This window comes from Anabrus simplex, chromosome 2 (assembly GCF_040414725.1).
Source record: "Anabrus simplex isolate iqAnaSimp1 chromosome 2, ASM4041472v1, whole genome shotgun sequence".
Lineage (NCBI taxonomy): Eukaryota > Metazoa > Arthropoda > Insecta > Orthoptera > Tettigoniidae > Anabrus > Anabrus simplex.
This window is the reverse complement of record NC_090266.1, coordinates 877,202,467-877,219,784: the sequence shown is the minus strand read 5'-3', so window position 1 is coordinate 877,219,784 and position 17,318 is coordinate 877,202,467. Positions and strand designations below refer to the sequence as shown.

Sequence of the window (17,318 nt, the reverse complement as noted above, 5' to 3'; positions counted from 1 at the left end):
TATTAGTAAATAAGTTTTTTAAACACAACTGTAGACGCGAATCATAATTTAAGTATCATTCACACATATTGCCTTACCCCCAAACCCTCACTCCTTTCATTTAAGAGTACCTAGAGTAACTCTCTAAGACCAACTGCCAATGTTCAGGTAGCAGTTGAATGCCTCATCTGTAGAACTGTTTTGGTTTTGACTGGAAGAAATCTGTTAGCCATTGGTCAAGAGAAGCTTCGTCAGGAAAACACCTGCCCCTGAATGTGGTTAGAAAGAGAGCGGAAAAGATGGAAATCTGAGGGGGCAAGGTCAGGACAATACGGAGGATGAGGAAGAGGTTTCCAGCCAAGTTCAGCAATCACACCTTTGGTCACTTGCGCTGTATGTGGACGAGTTATCATGAAGCAATAAGACTGGTTGTTGGCTTTTCTCTAGTTGTCAACAGCAACAGCAAGCAGTCTTAGCTGGTCACTATACACAGCAGAGGTAATCATTACGTTTTTCAGTAGTAGTTCAAGGTGAAGAAGGTGCTTTTTTTTGATGGGCTGAGCCACTCTTTCCTCTTCTTCATGTTGATATACAGGCACCATTTCTCGTCACCAGTGACAATTGCAAGCTGTCCACTTCATATCCGTATCGATGAGTATAATCAACAAATTAATTTAAAAAACCACCCAATCGATACTTTATTTTTTGCCTTGGGAAAAATTAAAAATACATTAGCACACACAGAACATGTTTTGACCACTTAGTGGTCATCTTCAGCTATATATAAATAGCTTAGATGAAAATATTTGGATACTAAGCACATTAAACCTTAAAACTATGTCCCATGAGATCCTAAGAACTATTACTCTAGGTGATCTAAATGAAAGGACGTGGGGACGCCACCTAATGTTATTACAAAAAATGTATCACCATAGACGCTTTTAAATATCTCAAATATGCATATTAGTAAATAAGTTTTTTAAACACAACTGTAGACGCGAATCATAATTTAAGTATCATTCACACATATTGCCTTACCCCCAAACCCTCACTCCTTTCATTTAAGAGTACCTAGAGTAATAGTTTTTAGGATCCCACGGGACATAGTTTTAAGGTTTAATGTGCTTACTATCCAAATGTTTTCATCTAAGCTACTTACATACAGCTGAAGACGACCACTAAGTGGCCAAAACATGTTCTGTGTGTGCTAATGTATTTTTAATTTTGCCCAAGGCAAAAAATGAAGTATCGATTAGGTGGTTTTTAAAAATTGATTTGTTGACCAGTGACAATGTTCGAAAGGAATGCTTCGTGCTTATCACAAGCCAAACTGATGCCAGGAAAGCAATGATGAACAGGTGTTTACTGGTTGATTTTTGTTACTGTCACTTAGCACATGTGGTACCCATATACCAAATCTCTGTACCTTACTCATCGAATGCAAACGGCGTACAACAGTTGACCGATCACATTAAAAAACTTGCGTCATTTCCTGCGTTGTTTGACGAGGATTCTCATGAAGCAACACATTCAAGCGATTTTCATAAAAATCTGAAGGTCTTCCAGAATGTGGATCATCAGATAAGACAACCGTCCTGCTCGAAATCACAATCATGCAGTGATGTATTCACCTCCACTCTCTATGACCTTCTGTCAATGTTCAGGTAGCAATTGAATGCCTCGCCTGTAGAACTTCGAACCCGGGAGCCCTTGGACCAAAGGCCAGCATGTTAACCGTGTTTATCCACGGAGCCTGCTGCTAGTTAAAAGTAATTGTCAACTGGTAGTACTGGGGCTTAGTTCCATTATGTAGCCAGAAGACTGCATTTATTTAAATAAGAACTTTATTTTACAGATATTAAAGATTAAGATAGTTAATTCAATCATTTAGATTCAAGATTTTGAGATTTGAAAAAAAACATTTTTTTGTAAGAGTTCTATTTACTTCAATCAATTATCCATCCAACACATTTAAAACAAAAAAATTATTCATGAAGCATGCGATTATTCTATATGATACAAATGAATGATATTTGAAACTCATTTTGATTTTTGATCAGATTTAAATATTCGGATGAAGGCATTTCGATTATTAAATTTGATTATGCCATCATTACAACTGAATGATATTTGAAATGTAACTCAAAAGCTTTTCAGTCTGTATTACTGTAAAAAAAGAACATTACAGAAGGAATTAAAATACACCATTAAACAAAGAATGACACGTTTCGTTCTTGAAAGAACATCATTAGATAACTTCACGTCATACTCAAATATTTAGTATATTTATGTTTATTTCTGTTTAATACTTAGGAACTCGAAATCTAGAACTTACCTTAATGATATATGAAACTAAGTTGATTACTTTATTTGATTATTTAAATAATCAGATGGCCCTTGCTTTACGTCGCACCGACACAGATAGGTCTTATGGAATATAATCAGATGGAGGTTATTTGATTATCCCATCACTACTTCCAGCATTTGATGATGATGATGATGCTTGTTGTTTAAAGGGGCCTAACATCTATGTCATCAGCCCCTAATGGTACGAAATGAAACGAAATGCTATGACAATTTAAGAATACAGAATCCTCCAGTGACCAGAATTCGAAAACGTGAGGACGAAGAATGAATGGATATAAAGTTAAAACAATCAGTGCTCTGCTTGCTTGCTTTTTTAAGGGGCCTAACATCGAAGGTCATCCGCCCTACACAATCAGTGGATCCGAACTGCAATGCCCCACATTCCCAGAAACTAGCATTAAATAATAGTATTACTGACCAAGGGATTGCGTCTGAAGCACAATATTGAATCGACGATGCTTGTACTCAAAACGGGTCCAAAATTGTACTTATTGCTAGGAAAATAGAATCATGCTACCTGTCATGTTGCGGTGCTAATCAAAATAGCGTAGACTTGCGGTATTCCACACATTATGGCACTACTCACAGGTAATGAAATTCGCACATGTAACACAGACCTATGGTGTTTCACACCAAGGTAACACAAACCTATGGCGTTCCTCACATAAGTGGAACCGCACTATCCCGTGCTGTTCCTCACATAGTGGGTACTAAGCATAGGCAAGGCAGAACCATGGTGTCGCTCATCCCATGGTGTTGCTCATATAGGGGTACGAATCACAGGTACTGTAGGAGCAGGCAACGTACTCTATTGCTACTAATCACAAACCTATTTGGTGCCTAACATAGTTGTACTACGCGCAAGTAAAAGCGACCCATGGTGTTCCCCGCATGTGGTACTAATCACAAGTAGTTCTATGGTTCTAATTTGATCATCCCTTGGTCGCCCCTTACGACAGACAGGGGATACCATGGGTGTATTCTTCGTCTGCGTCCCCCACCCACAGGGGGTTGTGTGTTTGGTCCGTGAGAGGTATTTTATTTCCCTCAAGTCCGCCGGCAAGCCAGTTAGGACCCCCCTATCCGCCACCTGGGAGTATCACCTCTCCCCCTACTACGCCAGCGTAGCAGGTTCGTGCCTTCCAGCATTCAAGCCTCTGAATTAACTCTCTGCAATCCTCTACTTATAACTAGCTCTGTTGCCACATTTAGCTCCACGTCTCTTATCATTAAAAATGTACTACAATAAAATCTCTTTGGTCTCCCTCTACTTCCCTTACCCTCCATGGTCGATATATCTTCTAGGTATTCCCCTCATGTTACCCCATCATTGAAGTTAGTAAAAATGTACAGCTTCATCTATACAGTTTATTCCTAAATTAGTCTATCTCATTCTGAGTACCCTCATGCCATTGATTCCACCTGTTTGTACCAGAAATCATTCCTGGTACCTTCATGTATTTAATTCCAATTCATGAATAAGATACCCTAAATCCATCTAGACCTCACCCCCATATCAGGATAGTTTCATCCAGGAGTTTACTTCTCTTTTTACAGAATACCACTGATCGTTAATTCCAAGTTCACTGCACCTTGATTCAATTACAGTGCACTATGTCTTCTGGTACAGGCTAGAACAAATTTGTTACTTTCACTGACCGACCCGCCTCAGCCAATCCTTGGCTTTGAACATGAAAGCGACTGAGGTATGTGTGAATGCAGCCAGTCTCAGTTATGAATTGTGTGAAAATGTTGCTCATAGGTTGGTTGGTGCATCTCTTTCTGGTGGAGTGAAGCATGAGTGAGCAGGGGCTTTGAGTAACTTGTGGTCTGAACTGGTCAGCACCTGGTTTTGCTTTAACATTGCTTACCGATATTCTCCATCGCCTTCTTACTAGTACATAATCGATTTGATTCTTGTACTTCTTGATGGGATTGGTCCAGGTGGATAGTCTGCTTGGATGGTGCTGGACCGTTGTGTCTGTAATTACTAGGCTGTGATATGTGACAAACTGTAGCAAGCATTTTCCTCTTTCGTTTCTCACCCCCAGTCCACACTGTCCAACGACTTTAAGGTGACCGTCATGTTTGGTGCATCCAACCTTGACTTGAAATCCCCTGCTTCCCTGGAATTCCAAAGAGTTCTCCCATCTGATTGTACAACTCTTCCAACTTCTTTGTCTGGTGCATCTGCAGTGGACATGTAGACTTGAATAATATTTGTTTTACCTCCCACTAAGTACTTCTACAATTGTCGAAGATGCTGAGGTGCCAGAATTTTGTCCTGCAGGACTTCTTTTACAAGTCTACAGTCATGCGGTTGGTGTATCAGACCTTCAAATACCACTGGACTGGGCCAGGATCCAACCTGCCAAGTTGGGCTCAGAAGGCCAGTGCTAGCGCTGTACTGTCCAAGCAACACTGCCTGCGAGGATAAGTTTTATCAGCCTATTGTTTACTAGTATCACTACTCCATTTACACCAGTCTTCTTTCCTCCTGAAATGTACACCATATGATTCTCTGTTGTGAAACGTCCTTGGTCCTTCCAATGGGTTTCTGCAATGCTGCTTATGTCAATCTCCTATCTCATCAACTCTCATTCCAAGAGGTGGAGTTACCTGTTTGCATGAGTATCTTACATTCCAAGTTCCAAAATGCAGACTTCTACGGGCTTGCAGATTTTCTCTCTTTCCAACAGCTGATTTTGCGTGGAGTGCCTGGTTACCTGCAAAACTACCACCGTCACCCACTTAACACTGTCTGACCAAGACTCGGTACAGCACCGGTTGCTAGCCAAAGTGCATGGCGACTTCAATCTAACTGTTTGTGCTACCATGATACATAGGTACGAAAGGAAGGTAATCAGGTGGTTTCCCATTGCCTGCCTGATCTTATGCCGTTGACTAAATATTTCCAGTTCTTCCGCCTTAAGGCCAAAAGTGGCCTGATGAATTTCAGTGGCATTTCCTCCACTGAGGGGTAATCACCATTCCAAGAAAGCCCATCTGCCCGAAGCTGTTGACTCTCTTGGGTTGTCAGCTTATTTCCCACCACACAACAGTTGTCAGAGTTGCTGGCAGTACTGTCTCCTTCAAAGTGAAACTCTGGCCAGATCCTCTCTCATATTCCCTACCTGACATTGAATCCTCTCACGGTTCTCCCTTACAAACATTAATTAACTCTGGGAAATTGCACATTTTTTCAATCGCTAAGATAATAGATTGCAGGCTTTCAGCACAGCCTGCCAAAGTCATTAGCATACACCAAACTGCTTGCTCTATGTCCAATCAACTGAATCCCTAGCCTCGCATCTTACATCAGATATTTACAAAGCACGTCCAGGCATATTTGTAAAATAATGAAAATATAAGTATGAGAGTTCAAACTGTGCGAAATATTTTTGCTTGTTTTGCTTCATAAATTACATAGCAAGCAAACAATCCTGTAGTTTAACGTGACTGTTGGAGCTGTGGTCACAGCCATGAGACCTCCTGTGTTCTGTGAAATCCAAACCACAGCCACGTGACATTCATTTAAAAAAAAATCTGATATGCATTAGCTGGGATTCAAATCATAACTGCCTTGATGAGAAGCCAGCAAACATGCCACTCAGCTATTGTGTCCAGGAAGCAAACATCAGAGTACGGCAATAATTCTACTTTTAGTGGACCAAGTGTGGCATGGCTTGGATGATGTCGCACAGATTAAAGAAACATGGCCACATCAGACAATGTCACAGATGTTACACAAACATGATTCAGCTGCGATGACATCTCAGCCAGCAGCACAAGGCTGCCAACCTACGAATACCTTAAAGACCAGGCTAATTTTAAGACCACTGTTCTGGATAGGTTAGGTCCAACTAGTAACAAAACCACTGGTCTGGATTGGTTAGGTCCAGCTAGTGACAAGACCATTGAGCTGGATTATAGGAAAGTCCCTCAATGTACGTTCATCTACACACTTTTCACGACAGAGACTGAATGACCAAAAACACACCTCTATTATGGCAGGGGATACAACTTCACCGAATGTGATAACCCTGTGGCCACTGATCATGCAACCTCTAGCTGGAAAAAAATTACATAGACTTCTTCACAGCAGATCAGAGCTGGCCGAAAAGAACAGATAATTGTGGCACTTCGTTATTTAATGCTGACTCTTTGAATTCTTCTATATATGTAGGAATAGTTTTTGAGGCCGGATGGTGGGTTTCTAGCAACCATAGAGGAAGGATCTGTCCTCTCTGCTACTTCACGTATTGTAAAACATTACTTTTTCATTCAAATGATTCCCAACTGTGGCCCGCCTAACGTAGCACCACCCAGACCACTTCTTTTCGTCCAACCATACTTTATCTCAGTCTTAATTACCAAGCAACTTGACTTTACAACCAATGAAAAGTTTTTACCCAGTACATTCCTCACAGAAAGTCTCGCTGAATGTGCCTGCCAAATACCCAATACAGTGATGAATCTTATCTTTTATCAGAGCTGCAAAAGATGATTATAAAAATCACTTGTACTTCATCCTCTTAACTGTGACGATCATTAGAAGTGATAATATCTTGCAACTTGTGAGTAAACATCAACTTTTTGTTTTTGCTGCCACTTACCAGTGAAACAATGAGCTTACAATAGAGAAACTTCCTGAAATTTTTCATAGGGTCACCAAACAACACTAGAGAGCTTTAATACATTCAATGCAGAAAATAAAGATTCTCCAAAATACCTTGGTGGAGACTGAACCCACAATCTAGGAACTTGAGACTCTTTGACATAATTATAACACACAACACTACAAATTCCTGCACTTACACATCTAATTCCTGGGTTATCTTACTAGGATAATTCATATTTCAATGAATATTCTCAAATATAACTTACATGGCAGTCAGGTTAAGTATCGCAAGTTTACTGTTTGAATAAAATAGTTAAAATTTTCTACCTATTGCCATTTCTTGATGGATGTAATATTTCTGCATCTATCTCTTGGCACAGACAAGAGTACAATGTTTCTACCAAAGTCCCAGTCTCATCCACGGCTGAAAAAATTTGGATGCTGCAAGAACGAGTGGTGCTAAGTAATGACATATGGAATATGACATGACGACGATGATTGCTGTTTAAAGCGGCCTAACATCTAGGTCATCAGCCCCTAATGGTACGAAATGAGACAAAATGTAATGACAATTTAAAAGTCCAAAATTCATCCACTGACCAGAATTCAAAAAGTGATTATAAAGAACGAATGAAAATGAAAACCTACAACCTGTTTTTCAGTCTCTGACCGGGTCAGGGATGTAATGAACGAACCATACATACACTATTATTACAATGGGGTCGCCACACCCAAAGTGATTTATTGATGACTGATAAATGCTATGGAAATGATAATGGAAAGTGTTGCTGGAATGAAAGATGACAGGGAAAACCAGAGTACCCGGAGGAAAACCTGTCCCGCCTCTGCTTTTTCCAGCACAAGTCTCACATGGAGTGACCGGGATTTGAACCATGGTATCCAGCTGTGAGAGGCCGACGCGCTGCCGTCTGAGCCACAAAGGCAATGAATGGATGAATATGAATTTAAAATAGCAGATCCAACTCGCAATACTGAAAATTAAAAATAATTCCAAAATGATTACGAATTTAATTGGTGGATCCGACTGGCAATGCCTCACCTTCCCAGAAACTATCTCAAAACATTAGTATTACTGACCAAGGGGACTGCTTCCAAAGCAGAATCCTGAATCGATGATGCTTCTTGTCTACAGCAGTCCAAAATCCAGGTCAACAGCCCCTCATAATTGTACTTATCACTAGTAAAGTAGAACCATGGTATTTCTCATGTAATGGTACAAATCATAAGTAACGTAGACTCACGGTGTTCCAAACATTATGGTACTACTCGTGAGTATTGTACGTCGCACAGGCAACGCAGACCTATGGAGTTTCTCACATAATGGTGCCCACTCATAGGTAACGCAAACCCATGGTGTTCCCAACATAGCTGCCCTAATCATGGGACCCGGTATTCTCGTGGTGCTCCTCGCATAGTGGATACTAATCACATCCAATGCAGACCCATGGTGTCACTCATATAGTGGTACTAATCACAGGCAACGCCCAGACTCTAGGTATTTCTCACATAATGGAACTAATCAGAGGCAATGTAAGCCTGTGGTGTTCCGCATATATGAAATTTATTTAATTTTTTTTTTTTTGCTAGGGGCTTTACATCGCACCGCCACAGATAGGTCTTATGGCGACGATGGGATAGGAAAGGCCAAGGAGTTGGAAGTGGCCGGTACAGTGGAAGGTACAGCCCCAGCAGTTGCCTGGTGTGAAAATGGGAAACCACGGAAAACCATTTTCAGGGCTGCCGATAGTGGGATTCGAACCTACTATCTCCCGGATGCACGCTCACAGCCGCATGCCTCTACACACACGGCCAACTAGCCCGGTATGAAATTTATTACCTATGATAGTGGTACTATTTGCAAGTAAAGGTGATTCATAGTGTTCTCCACGTGATGGTACTAATCACAAGCAGTTTCATTGGTTCGAATTCAATCATCACTTGGTCGTCCCCTTTAGTCGCCTCTTGCAACATGCAGGGGGGGGGGGGGGGGGATACCATGGGTATATTCTTTGTCTGTGTCCCCCACCCACAGGGGGTCGGAGCATGACTAGTCCATCTGAGTATTATAAAAGGTGTTACTCATAGGGTGAGTTGTGCTGTAACAGCACCATTATGACCCACCGGGCGAGCTGGATGTGCGGTTAGGGGCACGCAGCTGTTAGCTTGCATCTGGTAGATAGTGGGTTCGAACCCCACTGTTAGCAGCCCTGAAGATGGTTTTCCATGGTTTCCCATTTTCACACCAGGCTGTACCTCACTTAAGGCCACGGCCGCTTCATTCCCATACCTAGGCCTTTCCTATCCCATCATCGCCATAAGACCTATCTGTCTGGATGTGACGTAAAACAAGTAGCAAAACAAATACCGGCAAAAATTCAGAATAGATTACATTTTCCAGCGCATGCATCTAGGTGTGATTGCACTCTCATTTGTTTTTCTCTAGCTAACGAAGGGCTTGATCGTGTGGTGACAGAGCTGCCAACTGTTCATAAAAAGAACTAGTCCTAGTGCAGCGGCGCTACTTTTGAATTTATGAATCTCATGACAAAGCCATTGGCGTAAGCCCCCAGGTTAGAAGCAGTGAAGCGACCCTAGGCCTCTAGTATCCCGCGTGACACCTCCATTGGTCTGGATTGGTTAGGGTAGGTTAGTGACAAAGCCACTGGTCTGGATTGGTTAGACCACTGGTCTGGATCAAGCAAAGGGGGTCTATGCCTTCAGTTTAGAAGCCACGAAGCGGCCCGCGTGACACCTCCATTGGTCTGGATTGGTTAGGGTACGTTAGTGACAAAGCCATTGGTCTGGATGAAGCAAAGGGGGCGTAAGCCCCCAGGCTAGAAGCCGCGAAGCGGCCCTAGGCCTCTAGTATCCCGCGTGACACCTCCATTGGTCTGGGCAGTTGTGTATTTCTTATGCGCGGGTTGGTAACGGAATTCGTTTACTTCACTGCTAAGAGTGACGTCATATCCCATTGTGTCTCACCCAATGGAAATGGATTGGTTAGGCCATTGGTCTGGATCAAGCAAAGGGGGTCTGGGGGCGTAAGACCCCAGGTTAGAAGCCGCAAAGTGGCCCTAGGCCTCTAATATCCCGCACGACACCTCCATTGGTCTGGATTGGTTAGGGTAGGTTACTGACAAAGCCATTGATCTGGATTGGTTAGACCATTGGACTGGATCAAGCAAAGGGGGTCTATGCCTTCAGTTTAGAAGCCACGAAGCGGCCCGCGTGACACCTCCATTGGTCTGGATTGGTTAGGGTACGTTAGTGACAAAGCCATTGGTCTGGATGAAGCAAAGGGGGCGTAAGCCCCCAGGCTAGAAGCCGCGAAGCGGCCCTAGGCCTCTAGTATCCCGCATGACACCTCCATTGGTCTGGGCAGTTGTGTATTTCTTATGCGCGGGTTGGTAATGGAATTCGTTTACTTCACTGCTAAGAGTGACGTCATATCCCATTGTGTCTCACCCAATGGAAATGCTGGAACATAGTTAGGCGATGGACTATGGCGCGTGATAAATTGTATTAGTTTATAAAAGCAAAATTACTTCTGAGGGACAGCGGGTGGGTTCCTAACTGTCGCAGTGAACACATCTCTCCTCTACGAGGTATTCCACTTAAGATTTCCAACATAATACGAATTTATCATGCTATAAAAGTAATGTAACCCTTACTGAATTTCTACCCAAAAAACATTACGACCCAGTGAGGAAAGCAAAATCAAACCACCTCACTCCGGTAAAAATATACAGGTGTTTCTGTAAAAGCGTGCAGAAATTTAACAGGACATAGAGGATGCTCCACTGAACAATTTGAGGTAGGAAACCTGGGGTCGAAGAAGCCAGGTTAAGGAGATAATATGAATACAATCACTTTACTGTGTACTTTTTAAGTTACATTAGTTACAGTTAACTGCACTACCTTCACTGACACAAAGAACGTACGATTTACACTGTATCTTACAAAATGGGCTGAAACTTACGGCCATAAGCCTCAATGCAAGCATGACATCGGTGAACAAGATTCTGACGCACCCTGACAAATATCCCTGGTGTGTTTCGAATCACATTACAAGCAGCTATAATTCTGGCAACTAATGCCATCTCCGTATCCACTGGGGTCTCATATACAAGTGACTTTAGATATCCCCATAGGAAATAATCAAGGGGATTCAGGTCAGGCAACGTCACAGATCATGGAATAGGACCTCCTCTTCCAATCCAGTGACCAGGAAATACAGCACTGAGATGGTTGCGGACATCCATACCCTCGCATGAACAGTGAAGGGTACATCCTCCAACAACTCCGGTAGAACTCTTTGCAAGAATCTCAAGTACAGCACCTCAAGTCAGGTAGAAGATATGGCCCAATAAGATTGTTGCCTACAATGCCGGCCCAGATATTCACGGCAAAGAGTACCTGATGCTGTGACTCTACTACAGTGTGAGGGATGTGAACAGCCCACACATGGCTATTCCTGCTGTTTGAAATACCATCACGATCAAATGAGGCCTCGTCAGTAAACAGCACGATTTGGAGGAAATCTGGTCGCTCAGTCCATTGTTGGAGCAACCACTAACCTTTGCTGCAGTCAGTCACAAGTATTGCATGGTAATATGGGTGTAATTGTTGTTCGTGGAGTATTCACCACACACTAGTATGTGCAGTGCCCATTTCACGTGCAATACGACGAGTACTTGTAGTGGGGTCCGCTGCAGCACGTTCCAACAACTCCTCTTCAAAATCGGGTGTGCAAGTGGTCCTCATGTTGTCAGGTCCCTCGTTTCTTCTTTCCAATGAACCAATCTCCTGCATTCGTCGATCGAGTGAAATAAACACTCGTCGTGAAAGATGATGTCTGTTAGGAAATCATTCCCAGTACAGCCTTTCAGCAGCGAGAGCATTGCAACGTACTTCCCCATACACAATGTGCATGTCAGAGTTCTGTCTGTCTGTGATTCATAGCACGTTCTGTCATGGGACAATGTAAATACAATACATCCTATGGACAGGTAAAGTAAACAAAACCTGCATCATAACTTCCTAGTAATCAGGCTCGTCCTCCTTGTTTCCTTGCTGGAAATAAAGAATGTACATGTAAATAAACAGCACAGTACATGTAAACATGTACGCATGTTAGCTGTAAATAAGCTGGAAAACAGTAATGCGAGGCAAAGTGGTACACAAGTGTATTTCCGTATCTACTTAAGCCAGCTTCTGCGACCCCAGCCTCCTCACCTCAAATTGTTCAGTGAAGCATTCTCTATGTCCTGTTCAATTTTTGCACGCTCTTACAGAAACGCCCTGAATACTTTCTTTTGTTATTGTTTTTACGTCCCACTAACTACTTTCTGATGGTTTTTGGAGGTGCTGAAGTGCTGGAATTTAGTCTCGCACGAGTTCTTTTACATACCAGGAAATTTACAGATATGAGGCTGACGTATTTAAGCACCTTCAAATACCACCGGACTGAGCCAGGATCAAACCTGCCAAGTTGGGATCAGAAGGCCAGAGCCGCAACCATCTGAGAAACTCAGCCCGGCAAAAAAAAAAAGAAATAATAATAATAATAATAATAATAATAATAATAATAATAAACCTCACGCCCAAAGCTTTGTAGAAATATTAGGAAGAATTTACGCAAAACTTACTTGGAATTCCTTTTAGAGGAGTGGGGTTCATTGCGATGTCTGGGAAACCACCATCCCGCCCCCAGAAGTAAATTTACTTTTATAACTTAAAAAGCAGCACTCACCATTGTTGTCTATTGGCTGAAGTAGCTACTTGCATTTCTATCGGCTAACATGAAGTCTGATGTGACATCATTCCCATTGATCATAATAATTAGATTCTATTACCAAACCAGGCAGAATAAAAGCACAAAGAAATAGAACATCTAGAGGAAGGAAAGAATGTGGAATACAGGATAGGAATAATTGTATATGAAAATTACCTTAATGTAGTGGAGGGTACAGTACTGCAGCAGCACGATAATTCGCACGCTGTGTACCCCAAATTCTACTATTCACGCACCTTTTAGTGAAAGATGGACACCCTAGTGCTGAATCGGTCGACCTCGGTTATCTTCGAGGTTCATATTGGCAACCTTTGAAACACAAACTATGAATCACTTATGCATCACTGTGTGACATATGGCATACACTTTACGTACTAGTACTGTTGTTGTTTACACAGCAAAGCCAAATTATAGAATTCATGCTAGGAACAAGATTTGCATCAAGAAATGTTATATACTATGTGTGTGACACAGCTGTTGGCTTAAGATTATAAAGGTTTAGAAATTCATATCGATTGATTATATTATCGATTCAATTCAGATTTCATTTCCATTCAGTTGGCAGTATTACCGGAACCGCAAGAGCTCCCTCCTTACTCCTCACCCCGGACAAAAAACTATCACTAAAAGGTGCGCGAATAGTAATTCAACTTTCTACCACTAGCCCACATAGAATGCGCTACTATGACACTCGCTCTACCCTAACGAGGGCACAGGGGAAACTAGAGGCCTCCGGCTACTTCACGGCTCTAACCTGGGGGCTTATGGCCGCAGACCCCCTTTGCTAGTTCCCATATCACTGGTCTTGTCCAGGCCCTATCAATGGTCTTGTATTACTGTAACTTCTTCCATTCTTTCATCTCCTCTTGGAGGCTTACACCCCAACCTCATCTTAGTTCCTCACTAGAGAGGTTGGCACCCTTGTCGACCACCAGACCACGTCCTCCACGAGATGTAAACAAACGACAGTCATTCCGCGTATAGATGTTAGCGATACAAGTTGGGGTACGAGGCATGTAGTACTGATCTCGCTCCTCTTCTTGCCTAGTATACATCCTTTTTGGCGCTGGCATTTGTTTTTACAGTTTCCATATAAACACGTAACTGGAGGTGCTGTTTGAGGATCCAACCTGCCTCTGGGCAGATGTTCTAACAGACAGATCGCTTAGATTTTAAGAGACATGGGGAGTTGGAAAGATAATTATCATGCAGACTTTTAAGTTCAGAACGGTGTGACCATGTATAATAGGTTTATTTTTCTTTTACAATTGGCTTTATGTCGCACTGACACACATAGTTCTTATGTAGACAATGGGATAGGAAAGGTCTAGGAGTGGGAAGCAAGCAGCTGTGGCCTTATTTAATGAACAGCCCCAGCATTTGCTTGGTGTGAAAATGGGAAACACGGAAAACCATCTTCAGCGCTGCCAACAGTGGGGTTTGAACCTGCTATCTTCAGAACAAATGCTCACAGTTGTGCACCCCTAACCGCATGGCCAGCTCGCACGGTTGTATAATAAACAACTCCATACAAGTAAAGTACCGTACAAGACTAACACATTCCAGGCCTAGTAATATGTTAGGCTTGATCCTCAATTTTACAGTTGCAAATAGAGAGAGAGAGAGAGAGAAAATGAAAGACGGTTTCCACAACATTTTCTTTCTTTCTTTTCTTCCGACAACTTCCTTTTAGACAGATTCCATAACGCCGAATACAATGAAAACATTCAACCTACTTTGTAAAACCAGTCTTAGTGTTCAATCTCTTACCAAGAAATGGGTAATTTAATGCAACTGATGTAAACACAAATTAATCCAATAAATTCAAACATAACTGACAAAAAAATCTTCTAAAGTTAAGCTTCAAGCAGTATACACAAACTCTTCTATGCTTTACTTCAGACTGTAGTCCCACTTTCAGCCTCTGCCTTCCCATGAATCACTTTAATTATCACTCCACCAGTTACATCACAATTTTACTTATTAAGGTTAGATTATTTCTTTTTAAATACTTACATTATTACTACTCAGCAATTGTAAAGGTGATTATGGAATACTCTACCAAGTTATGCGAATGTGCAGAGCACAGTTTCCTTTGGCACACATTGCTGTGTGCCTTCAAGAACAGTCATCAAGCTGCATGCCACCATACCAACAGTTCCTCAGCATTCTGCAGTGGGTCTCCAAGGATTACACATACAAGATGAGGTGGGCACATTAAAAAATAATGTGATGGATGCAACTTACATCTGCAACATGGCTGCAAGGGCAAGCTGCCAGCTACTAACATTTCAAAAATAAAGAATGCATGCAATATTCAAACAAAATCATGCAAAACAATACAAGCATGTTTCATAGTTTCAGATACAGTATTAAACTATACGCTTACCTCCATGCAGATATTACCTGTAACAGCTATCATCCATGAAGTAACGAGTATCAATCTTGCTTTGATTTAAGAACCTTGGCACGACATCTTCTATAGACGTAGGCCATGTATGAAGACATGCTGAACCAAAAACAGCTAGTCCTCCACCTCCCAATGCCACATGGGCTTCAGTATTTGACACTATATCTTCATGTGTAATTGGCATGTTATCTAGAGATTTTAAATGATAGCGGGTACAAGAAAGAAATGCCAAAAATTTACGACTCGTGTTTCCAAGAGTGGATAACATCAATTCTCTGCCAAAATACTCCCATAATTCAGTTGGTTGCATTTTACGAGCATCATCTACCGACAAGTGGCTATGAAATACGACACACTCTGGAGCAGAAGGATTTATATCATGCTCTAACTGGAATGTTTTCTTCTTGAAACCAGCTTCATGAAGTTTCTCAGCAATAAGGCACTGGATTAGTTTGGCACCCAAAGCAATTCTCTCACAGGCACTCTGAACTGTATTATCTTCTGCAGCTGGGGCCTGAAATCGCCCATCGTGCCCACTGCAGATTATGTAGACCGGCAGAACATGGTAGTTTGTTTTCATTGGCTGGTGAATGACCATAAATTCTGTTTTCGTACCACAGTATTCTAAAAGAATGTGGTTATTGCCAACTGACAGGCTAGCTAAGCACTTAAATTCCGAGTTAAAGACAGGCCATTCCGATTCAATTGGTTTAGTATCATTACTGACATACTGACGCATATGAATTTTTGTTATGGGCCATCGGCATGCTGCCGCTTCATTTCTAGTCACGCTCCCTTTTACAAGAACAACCGAATAACACAATGTTTCGCCGTTTTTAATGTTTGAAATTATAATATTGTGACAGTCGACAACACATGGTAAATTGTTGGACTGCATTATCGTTTGATTGAATTACCTGAAACACTGCAGTGCCAAGAAACTGATGTCAGTAAGAAACAAATATTGTATTTAAATAGAAACGGTATATAAAGCAAAAAAGATATCATCCGAGCTAATCGCATCAAACTGTCATCGAATTGACTAATATTACATTTAAACGTCACAGGTTACCTCCCGGCTACTATAGCCATTTAAATTAACAACTAACTCTGACATTGGGGTAATCAATAGCACAGAGAAGTAAATAATTCCCAAGAACGGACTCCTTCCACCTAATACCAAGAGTAATCAAAGACTGCGATTCCCGACAAATCTGTAAACTAATAAATTTAGAACACGGCCGACTGGATCCTTAGCTGCTCTCCTTATACCGGCCTTGACAATCGCTTGTGAAGCCCAGCATAACGCTGTATTTGGAAAGTTTCACCGTAAAGCCGCTGGAGCTCTGGCCACCCAAGTTACTGACAAGAAGCTGTATGCCGCAAATTACCACACTTCCAGTTTCATTCATATTGTTTTGCTGTCGTAAGTGTTGGCAATGTGTTCGTCATGAGGTGTTTGTTGGCTTATTATTGAGAGTAATAGTTATGCTCTGATTATTTTTTGAATTGTGTAGTGTGGTGATTTGAATTTTTAAAATTGTGTTTACAAATCTTGGAATATGTAATATTATTGTGCGCCTTTTTTGTGCTTCGAACATCAATTTTCTGCAAACAAGAACAAATATAATGAACGGCTCAAAGTTATTTCTCGCCGTAAATTCGTCCAAAACAAGAATTTTAATTTATGCGCTAATTCTTTTTTCAAATTATGTACCGTAGTGTAGTAATTTGTTTTCTTTAACTGTGTTTGGAAATATTCGAACATGTATTGCTGTGTGCCTTTCTGTACTTCGAACAGGAAAAGGAGCAAAGGGACACTACCATTTCACGAATTCCAGTAGACCAGGACAAAAGTAAGGAGTGGCTCAAAGCAATTTCTCGAGATAACTTTGTCCGTAATATTACCCTAATTCTGTTTCTTCTTTTGTCTGTAGCCTTCATTTCATTGAACACGATTATTCATTTGTAGGCAAAAGTAGAAGAGTACTAAAGAAAGGTTCTGTACCACCAGTCTTCTCTAATTATCCTAGTTATAAGGTGAGTAGTACCAAACACAGTAGAGATAATACGCGACACCAAGCGAGATATCGAGAAACAGCTACTGGAGCGCACCCTAGCGGATA

The 17,318-nt window shown here is 41.6% G+C and overlaps 1 protein-coding gene across 1 annotated transcript in view; it reads right to left on the bottom strand.

Annotated features, from left to right (window-relative positions):
- LOC136864534 (uncharacterized) overlaps positions 1-16,358 on the bottom strand; it is a 57,863-nt gene extending 41,505 nt beyond the window's left edge. Inside the window, exon 1 of the mRNA XM_067141634.2 lies at positions 15,189-16,358. Coding sequence (XP_066997735.2) covers positions 15,189-16,090 — 902 coding nt within the window. The 5' untranslated portion in view covers positions 16,091-16,358. The remainder of the gene's footprint in view (positions 1-15,188) is intronic.
- Between the last annotated feature and the right edge of the window lie 960 nt (positions 16,359-17,318).